Here is a 16,537-nt window from a genome sequence, read left to right as displayed (position 1 = left end):
GTACATGACAAAGGTGCACAGCAAATTAACAAAATAAAAGATGGAACATTCCTTAAGGAATGAAACTGGTAAGTAGACAGCCATTTGGAGAAAGAAAAATAATTCCGGATTTTACCATACTCTATATCTATGTCAAGATCAATTCCAGATGGATCAAATATTTTGATGTAAAAATAAAACCCATAATGTGCTAGAAGAAAAGATGAGTGAATATTTTTATAATCTTAAGTGGGGAAGGTCTTTCTAGCTTGACACAAACCCAGAAGCCATGGAAGCAAAATGCTTTTAAATATGTTTTTAAAAAGGTAAATGCTTAAAGTTCTGTAAAGACAAGTGCAAACAGGAAAGTTAGAGATTTTTAACACATTTAACAAAGTATTAATTTCCTGAGTATAAATTTTTTTTTAAACTCAGTAAGGAAAAGTCATTAGACAATGGGCAAAGGACATGAAGTAACCGACTGAAAAAATATGTAAATGGCCAATATCTGAACAGCTTAATATCACTTCTAATTAAAGAAAGTAAAATGAGGTTCTTACCTAGCAGCTATGAGAAAATATTAATAGATATGAAATGCAAATCCCAATATAAAAACATTAATACCACTTCTCATTTTCATTTTGCAAAGTCCATATTTTTGTTCTAAATGTTTACAACAGTCCTGTCTGATATTTCAGCCCTGCTCTCTTAGGAAACAACTGGCCTAGAGCAACAGTATTCAAAATGTTATATTCATCAGAATTCTCTGGAGGGCTTGTTCAAACACAGATTGCCAGGTCCCACCCTAGAATTTATGATGCAGTAAGTCTGGAGTGGCACCCAATAATTTTCATTTCTAACAAATTCTCTGATGATGCTGGTTTGGCTAGTCCAGGGACCACACTTTGAAAACCACTGGCCTAGAACACACTGAATATTAGAAAATTACGTGATATCATCTCATTTAAGAGAATTGTATTGGTGAGAGGAGACGAATTAGGGGAACAGTGTACAGTAATGACAAAACACTTTGGATCTTTGATTTGAAGGTCTTTCTCCTTCTGAATGTTTTGCATTTTTCTAATGTACCCATCCTTGAAAATATCTTATTTTGGCTCCATTAGGACTCTTAGTACTTTGAGGATCTGGTATGTAATATGTTAAATAGAAGTAAATCCCATTCAGAGTCTTAGGAATATATATCATCCTTATAAATTATTTCTTTTCAAGAGACCTACATCAAAAAAAAGGAGAGAGAGACAGACCTACGTCAAAAACCTTGACAGTTTGTCAGTTTTACATTAAAAAGGTGGACTGGTGAATCACTGGAAGTCCATGTGTAAGCTTTTTTTTAAATCTACATTAACCAAATATTATTATATTCACTACCTCTTAGATGTAGTAAGACACAGCTAAACATCTCTTGGACTCTTAGATGTACTGAACTAAATTTTTATAGAAAGCCACTGGTCTTATTTATGGTTCTCTAATGGCTACAACTATGATATATTCTAGCTTCTTCTGAAAATTATAGAAAAATTCTTAAATCTTCCTGCAGTTTCCTTACTTTTTCTAATATTAAACAAGATTTTTCCTAAAGTAACCCGAAGAAGAAATGGACATTTGTTGACAATTATATTAACTGTAAGGTGAACCATTAAAAAACAAACAACAACAACAACAAAAAAAACCTGAGAAGTGTCAGAAATACTAGTTTTTTCCTATCCTCAAATAACTATTTCACTTGGGTCAAACCTATTAAGATTTCATATACATACATAGAGTATTACTGAGAAGTTCTATCACCATCCACAAATTAGCAAGAAGCATTTATTAAGCATTGGCACTAAAGATAATGTGATTTACCATTCCCAATGGGATAGCAAAATTAACAAATGAATTAATTAACCCTTGTTTACATTCTCTTTCAAAGCCATGATTTTAAGTAAAGCTTTTGTCAAAGCTATTAACTGAGCTTGGTTTACAAACTAAAAGTGCAAGACTTGTGAAAGCCAAAGGCTTTGTGGTCTGCAATCAGGGAAAAACTCTTCCTTAATTAACTCTGAGGATTAAAAGGTAAATAAAAAGATCGCTGCAAGGCATACCAACTGTTCTTCCCATGATTTGAGTCTTAGCAGATATTTGGGCCTGTGCTAAATAACTTAAAGGACCACTAGGCTAGCAACAGGAGGAGAGCCAGACTTCAAGTCAGAAGACTGGAATCAAGGCCAGAGTCGATCACACACTTACTAGTTTGGGGACCGGAGAAGACACCAGTTACTTTATTACCTCATTTCATTTTATCCATATACTGAGTGACTACTTATTAGAAATGGGAAAGCAGGGACACCTGGGTGGCTCAGCGGTTGAGCAGCTGCCTTTGGCTCAGGGCGTGATCCCAGAGTACCGGGATCAAGTCCCACATCAGGTTCCCTGCATGCAGCCTCTTCTCCCTCTGCCTATATCTCTGCGTCTCTCTCTGTGTGTCTCTAATGAATAAATAAATAAAATCTAAAAAAGACTTTAAAAAAATGAAAGAAAAAATAAATTTAAAAAAATAAAGATATAATTTCTATAAAAACAGGAGAAAAGGCTATACAGATGTTGCCTAATTTAAATGTCCAATATTGATCTGCCTGTATTTGCATTTACCATTCAGAACTATTGGAATAGCTGAACACACCAGCACATATACACCTAAATCTGCCAGACATCTGGCCAAAGGAGCTAGACCTTTTCCAGTCTCATACAATTCCAGTCAAACCATACAGATATCTTTTGCCCCACTCCCACCCCCAACCAAAAAAAGAAGGAAAAAACCCACGATGAATAATCCCAAATGTAGTCTATTCCTCACTCTGCATGGAGCCACAGCAGTTCTGTAATCCAACATCTCCAGGCCCTTTGCTCTCTTTGTCCCCATTCCCTTTGCTTCCCCTGAGGGAGAAGAGAAGGGCATCTGCAGCGTGTGTGGATTTCTAGTAATCCTGGCTCAAGGCTTCACCGGAAGTGGTGCTCCAGGCAGAGGCTGTGAAACTTGGACTGTCCCCAGCCATCAGCACGTTACTGGAATTGTGTGAAACGTTTATTTTAACCCTCCTATTCCCCCACAAAAGAAAAAATCTGTTCAACTGTATCATAATTAACTCATTTTACCTTACAATGTTTAGTAGCATGTTCTGTGTGTTCTTCTAAGCAGCATACATACCTATATACATACATAGCACATGTGTACGTACGCAGGCATACACCTATGTGACTTCCTATACAAGCAAATTATAAGTTAGTGGCTTATATTCATTTACTCACACAATAACAAGAGAAAACACCAACCCAAAACATTAAAATAGCCAGGCCCCAATAACTACCTCCCTTAGCGAAGAGATTTCAATAATCATCTTGGTTTCTTGGAAAAACCAGTAATAGCTAGTGGCTCCGTGGGGCGCCTTACATAGTAGCCATACACCCGACCGCACTCGCATGCCGGCTCGCATGCACTTATTTCTGCACCCCACCCTAGTCGCTGTGGGCTCTGCAGAGTGGAAATCAGCCAAAGCTCTGCCCTACTCTGCAGGCCTGTCCTTCCACTTGTCAGAGATCCAGCCAAACTCAAGGCTGAATTTCAATCTAATGAAATATCTGAGGTCATTGCCTGCGCCAAAAATAAAAATGCAGCAGAAGAATCCAGCATGAACAGAGCAGCAGCATTTCAGTGACCTCAACTTGGGGCAGGGGCCTTTAGCAGCTTCCTGTGACCTGCATATGTGCAGCTAGAATCTGGAAGACACAGACAAAGCCATCGAGCCTGCCTCTAATTGGTCTCACATCATCAGCATTCCAGAACAGGAAACTGTCTACGGCCAGGAATTCTTGCCGCTTTGCCATAATATTTGAGAAGCAGACCTTTGCCCCTGCACATCTGTAGTTCTGTCTGTTTGCAGCAGGTCCATATGCTTGGTTTGGAGAGCGGAAATAAGACCATCGTGCCTGTGGCTATTAGATTTCTAGGGTGTGAACCTCCCTGTCACCTGCCAAAGGTCAGTAAGGTAATCGTTAGGTCAAAGACTGTTCCTAGAGTGTGTAGAGTCTCATTTAATGATGCCTTTACTAAAAGAATGAGATCTAGGTTGCCCCCGACTGGCTGAGCTCTGCCCCCGCCGCCAGCCATATAGGCAGGGGACTGGTACGTAGGCAAGCACATACTTTGCCCGACACACGTGGACAGTTCACGGCACTGCCCCCTGGAGTTTCCAAAGAAATAGAACTAGTCCATTCCTCATCTCACATCGTGTGGTATAGACAGGTGCCAATACGCATAGGGTTCACTCCTGTGCGGCTGTCCCAGTGGTTAAAACAAAAAAAATTCTTCACATAGGATGCCACCTCTAGCCAGTCCCCGTACCACCCCCAAAATAAAAAGCCAACAACACTGAACCATTCTGGGCTTTTTGGCGGGGAGGAGAAAGGGTGCTGATGAGGGGCTGGGGAAAATGCTTAGAAAGGAATCCTTACTATTGAAATGTTCTGAGAAAGAGGCAGAGTCAGCTCCTTTTGGCCAAATTCCTGATAACCAGAGCTGCATGTACTAGTCTGTAAGCTATTTCGTGGTTTGATTAATCAATGCAAATAAATAAAATTTAAAGTAATACTCTTCACTTTAAGGATCCTCCCATTCAGTCCTAGTTCGTCGGTTTGAGACATTCCAAGGAGCAGCCAGCAAGGTATTCCCACTCACCCATCCACAGACCTTGGGCTAGAAAATGTGGAAAGAGAAGGATAAAACCCAGAGTAGCCTTTCCCTGCCCCCTCACCCCTGCACAAAATCTGCAAGTTGGAAGGAACTTTAGATAATCCAGCCTCCCCTTTTACTTCTACTTCTGTGGAGAATGGGGGGTTCAGGGATGAAGTAACTCACCCACGATCCCGGGGACAATGGGGCCAACCTGGGCCAAGAACTCAATGCTCCTCACTCTAGTTGAGCCCTCCTCTCTGCAGTAATCAGCCTCGTTAATATTTTCTAGTCTCATTTCATGGTAGATGTTGCAGAAACCTAACTGCTTCACAGTTACATAAAAGCAATTTATTTTGTGGGACAAATACAAGTTTTTGGTTTAGATTTGCTAGTTGGCCTACACAGGACATGAAGAAGCAAAGACCACCACAGAAAACAGCCCAGATGTTCTTGGCCAAAGAGCATATACGCGCAACTGAGGGCCAACCACCAAGATGGCTTTTGAGGAAGACTAAAAAATCAGAGTGAATTGGTAGAAAGTTAAGGGTCTTAGTAGCAATGCACAGAATTGTGTCATAGGTATTGACTTCTTACCTGATGTTCTAAATTAATTTTAAAAACCACAGGATGGTTAATGCCAGCGAGTTTCGGCTATTTTAACCTAATGATGTATTGAAAGTATACATCTATGAAAATGAAATGCATCAGTAACACTATGTTGGACCTTATTGGTTGGTGTAAGCCAGCAGCTGACACTTGCAAATTCATCCTGGAGAGGGCACTGTTTAAGTGCCCCCTGGGTACTCCTTCTAGGATGCCTTCTCCAGGTAGATTATATGGCAGTGGTTTTCAACTGGGATGATCTCCCAGCCCCTTCCAGGGGACATCTGGACTTTTGGCAGTGTCCAGAGACACCGCTGGTTGTCACAACTTGGAGGGAAGGACTGTGCCCAGCATCCAATGGGTAGAGGCCAGGGATGCTGTGATCATCTTGCATGCATGGGGTAGCCCCCCACAACAGAGAACTATCTGGCCCCAAATGTCAGTAGTGCCCGGGCTGAGATCCCTGGATTCAGTGAAGCAATGAACGTTTTCAGGAAAACCCGATGGGATGGCTTTGGTCAGTAGCAATATGTGTCCCTGTGGTTGCATTCTCTGTGACACTAGAAAGGAGGACATGGTTCTTTGTTCTCGGAGATGCAGAGCAACAACCGAAAGGCAGTGGAACTGGGAGCTGGGAGCTCAGAAATGAAGATGAAACTGGCTGGCTTTCATTTGATTTATCACTCAGGAACACGGAAGGACATTTCTTTCATTATCTGCTGCAATTTTCTACATGGATGATTGCACTGATAGATTTCCCTTATATACAAGATGTGTTCCTGAAAAGTTGTTTGTAAAATCAAACTTTAAATACAGTCAGGAAATTCAGCAAACACTAAGGAGCCAGTGAACTCTTTTAAAGTGAAAGGTCCTTTTAAATAAAGCCCTTTCTCAAAGAGGAGCGAGGCTATAGGTTGCATTTTTTAATGTAAATGCTTTATTTTTCCCTGCACATTTTTCTTACAGAGCTCTGTAACGTTTATGTAAGAAATAGTTTCTTCTTCCTCCTTCCTTTCCCTGACATTCATTTCATTTAAAAAAAAAAAAATGAGGGGGAAAGTTAACAATGGAGTGTCTGAATTTGGGAAGGTCATTGATCAGTCTGTCCATTATAAAGTTCAAAAGATGGCTGCTGGCTTACAAATGGTTAGAAAATAGGACTTGGGTACATTCTGAAATCATTAATTTTTTATCTCAGACTTTTTTTTTTTTCTTCAGTTACTGACCTTTGGCTAGAAAGAGCAGGTGTACTCAGCCCCTCCGTCACCCCATGAGTGTTTGTCGCACCAGAAATACCCAGTAACACTCAGCCTCTTCACCGAAGCAGGGTGCGGGGGTGCCGGTATCAGCAGAGATAAGGGAGTGGTTCTGAAGGAACCCCATGGCTTTCTCCTTATCAATCGCTGCCCTAGGGCAACATCCCTGGTGTATAAATCACTAACTCAGCAGGGCACGGGGGGCAGGAAGGAGGAAATGTATCCGATAAGGCTACCATTAGTGTCACTTCAGTGATAGGAGGGTACAGAAGTGTGACCCAGCGACAAAGCCACTGCCCCGGGGCGGAGCCAGCCAGACCAGAGGCACACGGAGACCTGGGTCTAACCTTCATCCCACTGGAGGAGGGAGGGGCTAAGAGCCGGGAGATGCTAGAGAGGATCCCACCTCAACCGTCCAGGCCCGTGTGGCTCCAGCATCAAGGCAGGTAGTGGAGTCATCATGAAAGATGGCGTCACACACCTGCTCTTCCAGAGACGGTCACCCATTTTTGTCCCACAGAACCCCAGGAGTAGGAAGGAAGTCACTGTGAGCAGCACTTTACAAATGAGGAGACCAGAGCACCAGAAAAGGCGATGACTTGCCCCAGATAACTCTAAAAAAGGGTTGTGACTGGAGCATGAGTCTTCGGACTGGAAGCTTGCGCTTGCCTCCAGGACAGCACATTCCCCTCACTCAGATGACCCGACCTCAGGAGGCACCACGCCCAGGCTGTCAGGAGTCCTGGGTTCTAGTCTCACCTCTGTCTTCAACTCACTGTGTCCTCATGAGACAATCACTGCCCCTCTTAGAGTCTCAGTCGTCTTATGTCTGACATGAGGGGTTGATCAAGATGTCCTCAGGTCACCATGTGACATAGGTACAGTCAGGCTGCAGGAAGAGTTGTCAGAAGCCAGGAGGAGGCATCTGCTCACCCTGGGAGGATCAGTCTTGGCTGTATTATTGTGCCAGGAACTCTGTTTTATTTGTTATTCCCTTTGAGCCTCATAAGACCTTTATGAGGGACACGTTGATGGACACTCCATGCAGCAGATGAGGTGATGGAAGCTCAGAGAGGTGAAGTAGACTTGCTCCAGGTCACTGTCACAGTCTGCTCAGGCCGTCCTGCAAAATACCACAGACTAGGGGGTTCAAACAACAGATAATGATTTCTCACGGTTCTGGAAGCTGGGAGTCCCCAGATCAAGATCCAGCAGGGCTTGGTTTCCAGTGTGAGCTCCCCTCCTGGCTTGCAGATGGCCACCTTCTTGCTGTGCTCCTCACACAGCCTTTCCTCTGGGTACACACAGTCGAGGAGAAAGAGAGCTCTCTGGTTCTCTTATAAGGACACTAACCTGTCAGCTCAGGGCCCACCCTTAAGAACCTACTTAACCTTAATCACTTCCTAAAGACCATATCTCCAAATACAGTGTCACAGGGGGGTAGAGTTCAACATAGGGATTTGGTGGCAATTGAGGGGTGGGACACAATTCAGTCTGTAGCAGTCCTACAGCAAGAAAGTGATTTGAAGTCAAGCCATGTCCCTCTGTGCCTGCTTTCCTAAATACCACTATGTTTTACTTGCCCAGAGAGCTGAGCTTGGGCAGAGACGGCTGGGTACAGTCTCTGGACTTCTGTCTTTTGGTCTCTCAGCTGTTCAATACGCCCGCCTCCCCTTCCCTCCCACCCCACCTTACCCCTCCCTTGCCCAGCTTCTCTGCTCCAAACCACTGCCTCCTGTCCTAGGTACAAGGGTGGAAGGGAGGATCTTCCTTGAACCAAACTTTCTGAACCCTGAATGGTGCCAGGGCTCAGTCAGTGGCAGGCTAGGGAATGGTGCACCAAGAACCGGCCTATGTCCCGGACTGAAGCCCAGGACACTAGAGGAAAAGCAAAAGAAGCACAAGCTGAGCCTGCAGTCCTCTTTGGGCCCAGTCCAGTGCTGGGCCCTCCAATAGATGGTTGCTGGTTGAATGAAACCATGCGGGCCCAATTCCCTGGCTCCTGAGATAAGGGAATAGTTGCTGGTCACTCCCATCGGGCAGGATGGGAACCTAATCCACACTGGCCAACCACCTCCCAGAGCAGCCATGGCCGTGCTTGTCACTTACTCATTATTAAAGACTTTGCAGTAAAAACAAGCCTTCTGGCCTCATGCACAAGCTTCCACCAAGCCAGACAACGAACTAGTCATCCACCTGGAATGCCTCCTCTCTATAAATTACAGTATCTGCGTGTTTTCTTTAAAAACTATTCTCTTCCCCACTTTCTTATGCTTTACCGTTCCCCCTTGCATTAAAAGGTGGGCTTACAAAGGTTTTCGTAACTTAAAAAAAAAAAACAAACAAACTCAGAAGGACAGTAGGGGGATCCCTGGGTGGCGTAGCGGTTTGGCGCCTGCCTTTGGCCCAGGGCGCGATCCTGGAGACCCGGGATCGAATCCCACATCAGGCTCCCGGTGCTTGGAGCCTGCTTCTCCCTCTGCCTGTGTCTCTGCCTCTCTCTCTCTCTCTCTGTGACTATCATAAATAATAAAGAAAAAAAAAAAGAAAAAAAAAAAAAAGGACAGTAGGCCCGAGGATAGCATTCAGAAAATGAAAATGTGTCATTTTATCTTTCCAAACTGTCAAAGGCGGCAAGGAGTACCAGGGCCCCCCCCCTTCCCACGTTTACAGAGGCTGAGAGCAACCTTTTCCCGGCGCTGATACTGAGGTGGCGCTGCTGTTGAGAGAAGCACGTCACTCCCGTTCCCCATCCCTGTGCTCCCACCCCTAGGCTTGCTACCCAGCCTCCTTCCAGAGGAAGGGACACTGATGCACAGAGCTTCTGGAGCTCTGTCCAGCATCACCGTGATCACGTGGTTGCTAGTTGACTGTTGGCACCTCTCTACTGTGAGCCAGAAGCCTCACCCCAACTAGTTCCAATCGGGAAAAAAAAAAAAAAATTTTTTTTCTTTTTTTTTTTTTTTTCCAAGTAAAATTCAACCTTGAGCATCTTGGAAAAGGCAAGAGCCCACATTTTCTATGATTCATCGCTCTTCCCAGTGGCAGGGCTCCCCGGGATGCATGTTGTCCTCCAAGCTGCACCGAGGCGTTTCTGTCTTGCTCTCATCAGCCTCGTTCACCATCTCCGTGGTTGGCTTTTGCAGGTGTGAAAGCTGTGGAGCCGTTTTCCACGCCGAATGCAAAGAGAAGTCCGTCCCCTGCCCGAGATGTGTCCGCCGAGAGCTGCAGAAGAAGCAGAAATCTTTCTGGCGGAGGCTGAACGTGGACGAGAGCCTGGAGGAGGCTTGCAACATGTTCGAGCTGTCCTACCAGAACACCTGACTCAGCAGGAGCCCGAGGCCAGGGCCTGACCTCTCGCTGATCCAGCAGCCCGGTGGCTTCCTTGCTAGACAGTTAGATCCCTCTGGAAGAAGAGTATGTCTCCTGTTCAGCTAGATAGAGATATATATTTACACACATTCCCACATACCTGTTCGTCCCGTATGTATGTTCTGTGTAAATCGCTGTCCGTGGAGCCTCTGTGGCTCAAAAAAAAAAAAAAAAACCAACTACCATTAGCTGAATCACACTTAACCCTGAATTTCAGCAGCTTGCTCCCAAGCAAAATGTGGTTTACACACAAGGCTTTATAGGTCAGACTTTTTTTTTTTTTTTTTTTTTTTGCTCTCAGGGGCTGTTTTGTTACACAGGACACAGGAGGAAGCTTACCTACGGGACCACAGAACTTCGGGTTATTTTTGTGTTATTTATTTTTAGCCGTTGCAGAGAACTAAGTCACTGAGGCAAGCACTCATCATCGTTTGTTTCATGTGAAAATCTTCGGAACACAGGAGTGATGCCTGGATGGCCCAAGGGGCCCCGCGTCCCTGACAGCAGCACCTCGGTTTCTACCACACAGGTGGGGATCCCCTCAACCGAGCGGCTCAGAAGTGAGGCGACTGAGCTCCCTCTGCAGAGCATGCACCCCTGATTTATGAGGAGAGCTCCTTCTGGCTCTGAGGTGATCTCAGGTTTTTTCCTGAGGGGAAAAAAAAGGGACCTCTGCGACCAATACCTGCATGTTGTCGGTCTGTTTGCTGGTACGAGTCCCAGCGCTACCCAATGACACGGCGCCCCTCCATATTTGGTTGAAAACATAGCTTTCGAAGAGTTTTCCTGGGGTCTCATGGGTAATAGTTATGACTTTGTAATAGTGCTGGCCTGAGGAAATTTCCTGCGATTGTGGTTAAATACATCGGTTTGTAGACCTATGGGTATAGTGCGTACCTTCTATGAGATGGTCTTCGGTGTCTTTTCACAGAATCTTGTGTAGGCATTTCCTACTTATTTATTTTAAATACTTTATTTCTCATTGTTCTTCACTGCACTTTCATTTGGACCCTTAATTTGTCAACTTTGCCACTTCTACGCTTTTTAAATTGTTTACAAAATCAAAGTAACATGGCACGTCAGAACACGTTAGACTATTAATACCAAACTTATAAGTAATGAGTTCGGTGTAATAATATTGTTTAAATAAATACACACACACACATAATTGCCACCTTAAAGTGAAACAGGAAGTGCTAAAATCGTATCATAGGAATAAGAAATATAATGAACTGCTTCGCCGCTTGGCCAAGTAGGGGGCCCCCACTGCAGTGCCCTCGTAGGAGCCAGCGTAGCAGTGGTTGTGACCAAAGTGTCAGGGGGACGGCGCTGGAAATCGTGGCTTGGGTCCTCCCACCATAACTCCACAGCACAAGGATACACTGATACTGAAACAATTCTTAGCAGACTGTATGAGACGACTCTGTTTCCACTGAGCTGATGCCAACACCTTCCTGGTTTGGTAGTTTCGCTGCTGTTAGGATCTGGAGAGTCAGTGGCTCACACTGTACATGATACATTTAACCCCACGGCCATGTTCCCTGACACCTCTTCCCCCCAGATCCTAACTCTTGATACCTCTGTCCATTTAGAGGCGAGACATTTCAGACAGACTTTCGTGCAGCCTGCCGGAAGTCTGCACAACCTGTTGCCAGTTCCGTGGGCCCCAGACCACTCGCTTCAACTTCACAGCGCGACATTGTGCGTGCATTTCTTTTCTGATTCTACAGCAGCCATAACCAAGGGCGTATAAACTTCCCCAGAGGCCAAAACCCCATTCACAAGGACACCTTACGGTGCCTTTTATTCTTGGAAAACCAGGTTGACTCCTCCCCCGCCCCCTCCAGTTACAGAGAATGCTGCACACGAAAGATAAAGGGTGGAAAAAATCTCAAACAAGCACTTGGCAAACAGGCAAACAAATTTGATCCTCTCCTCCTTTTTCCTCCCCTTCGTGAAATACAGTATTTATATTTTCCAGCCTCAGAGAAGATAGCAGAACATGATCTTTCACAAGAGAATTATAGACCTGCTTATTATAAAACAGATGTGCTCCGATGGCAAAGTGCCTTTCTCCTCCGCCCCCGGCTCCCTGTCACCGTAGCTTACTTCTGCCTTCGCCGAAATTAATGTATCCAAGGTCCCGACTGTCAGCGAGGGTCCCCAGCGCAGCGCGTTTGCAGTCGTGAAGCGCAGGCCCCCCTCCTCCCGGCCAGCACGTTTGCTCTCCCTCTGGACAGATTTCCTGTCCCACCCTGCAGGCACCTAGCGGCAGGCCTGCCAAGGAGGTGAGATTCCAGATCCCTGTTCTAAAGGCCTTTGTTTTCACGGGGGCACCCGCCTAGAGGGCCCTGCTAAACACTGGCCTCCCCTGGCAGCTCCTCCTTGGGAGGAGTTAGAACCTTCTACCCACATCACTTTCTGCTTATTTTCAAAAGGGCACCAAAAAAAAAAAAAAGAGAGAGAGAGAGGGAGGTACGCTTGCCCTTGGCTACCCAGAAGCAGGACTGCATCCCAGCCGCTTCTGTTTTCTCTTCTTCTTGTCCGCCCCTGACAGCCTGGCCGGTGCCGCCTGCCGGCCTACACGGCTCTCAGCCACCACCACCAAAATCTGATAGGACAGAGTGGAGCCAGCTCAGGAATTGGGTCTGTCATGAAAAATTCCAAATTGCTGTTTTCCAGCCCAGAACGCCTTGGAGCACATGAACGCCCTTACTGTTTTCAACCCAAACAAATGACTCGGTGCACTGTTAGGTAATTGTTCTACTGCTTAGAAACTATCGAAACAAAAGCAAATCCGTGGATTACCACCTCCTTAAGACCAAACTAATACCTGCTTTCCTTCACGTTCCCTTTCTCATCCCATATTAAATATCTCGCACATAAAACACACAAGAAAATGGCCAATTAATCTCCTAGAGCCGGCGGCCGACTGGAGGAACCTCTGTTCGCTTGAAAGGCCCATTCCCTGGTGGATCACTTGAGGAAATCCCTCCTAACGGTGCCAGAAACTCATGTGTGAGACAGTCCAACCCTGGTAAAATCCTGGCATCTAACCCTGCCGTGGAGAAGCCAGTTCCCGAAATAGACCGCAGTTGCACCACTGCAGGAAGGCCACAAAGTACTTTAAAAGCAGTCAACTGGAATCGAGTCATGTTCTTTCCAGGGCTGATTTTCCCCAAAGTTGAAAGCCTCTTTATATGAAAACCATGCAAACTCTCGTCATCCCCCTTGCCTCACTGCCTTTCAGGGTACCGTATTAAGAGTTCTTTTCCATCTGTAAAAGGTCATATTGTTAGGAGCTATAATACTTGATTCGCTGACAGGGCAGTCGCCTTCGGATCCGACTAGACCAGGCCTCCCCCAAACAGGGAACATCATCAGCGTTGGGGATTTGTGGTTTCCAACTAACTCAGTGGTATTTCGGACTCCTGCAGAGGGGAATGGCTGTGACTCCTTTCCGGCTGCGGCTCGAACCGTGGTGTTCAGGTCATGCCGCAGCCATAGGCAGCCTCTGGCACCGAGAGGGAGTCCATTCCGACGAGGTCTGCGTGCGTACACACTGAACACTGACACCGGACAGCCCCTTCTTGTGCCTCCTTGAAAAGGTTCGGCTTCCAGACCTGTGGGTGGTTCTCTACCTGTTGGCCAAACAGGGCCGTGTGTGAGTTACTGCATCAGGTAGGCCTGGATGCCACACGAAAGCTTCCTGCAGGGAGAGCCATTATCTGAGGAAGCCAGGGTACATTCTGTTCCTAATTTCGGGTGAAGCCAATGCTGCTGTTCGCAAATTTGAGCAGAATCATTCATCACCACCGCTCTGCCGCACTTCGCCGCAGTATCTGGATAAGGAAGTAAACCTTCAGCTCTTGATTCTAATACTGCCGAGAGTCGGCACAGGGGTTATTTTATTTATTTATTTACTTATTTATTTTTACTTCTCCCAGTAAAGAGTGATGCATACAGTTTCCCCCCTTATTTCTTGAATTTTCTGTCTCAGCTCTTTTCTGATTCTAAGATAATGTTAGAAAGTAGAGAATTGGGGGTGAAACAGAGAGACACGAACACACTGTCCTTTGCGTGAACTGAGTCACCAGAGGTACTGTTTTCCTTCCCTTGGTACTTGTTAACAAGTAGGCATTAGTGCACCGTGGACATTGGACATCCTTCTAGCCCCGTGTCTGATAGAACTCACTGGCCTAGGTTGGGCCCAGTGACGGGTGACTGAGCCCCGCTCGGTTAACTTACACAGACAAGTGTTGATTCCTGTCATGGGGTGCTGTTAAGTCCTGGCACCCAGCAATTCCGAATGGTAGACAATTCCAATGTCATTGTTTTCAGACCCCCTGACTTGAAGGGTTTTCTTTAGTGTGTCTTTTTTGTTTTTTAAAGACTTTATTTATTTATTCATGAAAGACACAGAGAGAGAGGCAGAGACACAGGCAGAGGGAGAAGCAGGCTCCCTGTGGAGAGCGTGATGTGGGACTCGATCCTGGGACCCTGGGGATCACAACCTGAACCAAAGGCAGATGCTCAGCCATTGAGCCACCCAGGTGTCCCTTCTTCAGTGTGTCTTAGTGGGTGCACGCCACAGTAAAGTTTAAGTCACTGTTAAACTCTAGGTAAAAAGTCAAAAGTGTGGCATCCCCTCCTCAGCACAACTGTAGTTGTCAGGGGTTTTAGTTAAACCGGGTTCCCCCGTGATGGTATTAGGGAGCACTCTCCTCATCAGCTGGCCTCCGAAGTGAGGCGAGGCACTGTTAAACCCCAGGAAAGGGGCAACTGCTTTTTGGCTTTGGTTCCTCCCTGTGGAAAGAGAAGCCACCGGTGTGGAAGCCACAGCCATTGCCCAGGGGAGAAGATTCAGGCGCCTACAGCGCCTCTTAGCGCAGTGAAGACTCCTTCCCTCCGCCCCCCTCCGCCATTGTGCTCTAGACCAGTCTCTCCCCTTCCTTGCCCTGGTCCCTAGAGCTAGGCCCCCCCGCCAGCCGCAGCCCCCCACCTTGCAGCCCCAGGAGCCTGCGCTGCTCCTCCCACTTGTCCGCCCCACAGGAGTGCCTTACAGTACCGTGTCGTGCTTCTAGCAGCCTCCACTGACCCACTTGAAGGCCACACGGCTTCCTCCTGCCAGCCACCGTTACCCGGGTGCGCTGGAACCTGCACATTCCTCCAGCATGGCAGACCCTTCCCCTTTGCTTAACCTGGTGCCTTAAGCTCAGGAGGGAAGGATTCCTTCCGGGAACACATTGTGAGAGCAGAATGCTACAAACATGGGCTTCTAGCTCTGTGGACACTCATACCAGGAAATACAAAAGACATAGCACGTAATGTTTTACTTTGTTTTATGCTGGGGCTGTTTCTCTTTTCTTTTTTAAGTCACTCTTTTTTTATTTATTTGCTTGCTTGCTTTCATTAACCAAACTCAGGAGAATGTCATGCGGTCACCAAGGCATGAGTGGAGGCATTAAACCAGTCAGCCAGATTTGAATCTGTAAAGTCACTGAACTCAGCCTTTTTCAGGTTAAAAAATGACACAAACACAGAATTTTCTTTTCTTTTACTGTATAAAGGTTTCCTGCTTTACTTTACCACCTGTTTTCCAAGTAGGAAGTGGGAAGCCTCTTGGATACATTGTGATAAAAATGTTTCTGGGTGGTGTGGGCGGTCCACCGAGCTATTAATATTTGGCTTTTGCTGCTGGAGGTCTAGGTTCTGATTTCAGTCACCTACCACAATCTTATTTTAAATAGCCAGAAGCCTACCATACAAGATTTGGGGGGGGGGGGGGCCGGAAAAGGAGGGAAAATGTTTAGTCTGCAAATGAAGAGCATTAAATGTGGTGCAGAAGAGTTCTACACCACTCATTCTTCTGCTCCTGGGTTAGATCCGTGTTGTTTTCCCTTATTTCTGCTAGTGCAGTACAAGGTTTGGGCTATTATATCACTATGTGCTGAGCTATTTGAAATACCTAATGCACTAACATACATACACACACATACACACATATGTGTTGTTTGTTTTCTGGATTTTTTGCCTTTTGTTTTAGCATAACTTATCCATACTTTTGTCTATATCATTTTTAAATATCAGTAACTGTTAAAATATAAGATGAAGTTGTGTTGTTGACAAGAACCCTAGTTTTTATGGTCATCTGTCATATAATTTAAGCTTACCAGTTCCTAATGTATAAAATTATCTCTCTCTCAATAAACAATGCAGAAAATACTTTGTTCTCATAACAATTTCATTAAAATACTGTCTTCACAGGGTTGGTGAAACCCCAAGATGAGCTCTGGATGCTAATTCAAAGTCAAGATTTGAGCTTTATTGAAAGTAAGCTACAAGGACTTTAAAAAATCTCTCTTAATATTAATCCAGATTTTAGCTTTTTTCTAATTTATCAACTTGCAATACTTTCATCAGCCCTTCCTATGCTTGTGAAGAATATAGTATAAAGTTGTTTTTTGTTTTTTTAATGCAGAGGTACTACTATGGGTCTTGGTTGTGAAACTGGCACAATTTCTTTCAGGTCTGAGACAAACCTGCCAAAGCTCATGCATGGAATGTCTTACCTTACATAGCTTTGCCCCAAGCC

The 16,537-nt window shown here is 45.4% G+C and overlaps 1 protein-coding gene across 3 annotated transcripts in view; it reads left to right on the top strand.

Moving 5' to 3' along the window:
• PLEKHM3 (pleckstrin homology domain containing M3) overlaps window positions 1–16,167 on the top strand; it is a 178,263-nt gene extending 162,096 nt beyond the window's left edge. For all 3 annotated transcript variants that reach the window (XM_038585578.1, XM_038585575.1, XM_038585577.1), the window contains exon 8: window positions 9,717–16,167. In XM_038585578.1, coding sequence (XP_038441506.1) covers window positions 9,717–9,894 — 178 coding nt within the window. In that variant the 3' untranslated portion in view covers window positions 9,895–16,167. The remainder of the gene's footprint in view (window positions 1–9,716) is intronic.
• The last annotated feature ends 370 nt before the right edge of the window (window positions 16,168–16,537 follow it).

Source organism: Canis lupus, chromosome 37 (genome assembly GCF_011100685.1).
Source record: "Canis lupus familiaris isolate Mischka breed German Shepherd chromosome 37, alternate assembly UU_Cfam_GSD_1.0, whole genome shotgun sequence".
Lineage (NCBI taxonomy): Eukaryota > Metazoa > Chordata > Mammalia > Carnivora > Canidae > Canis > Canis lupus.
The sequence above is the reverse complement of the archived record's forward strand: the minus strand, read 5'-3'. Positions and strand labels throughout refer to the sequence as shown.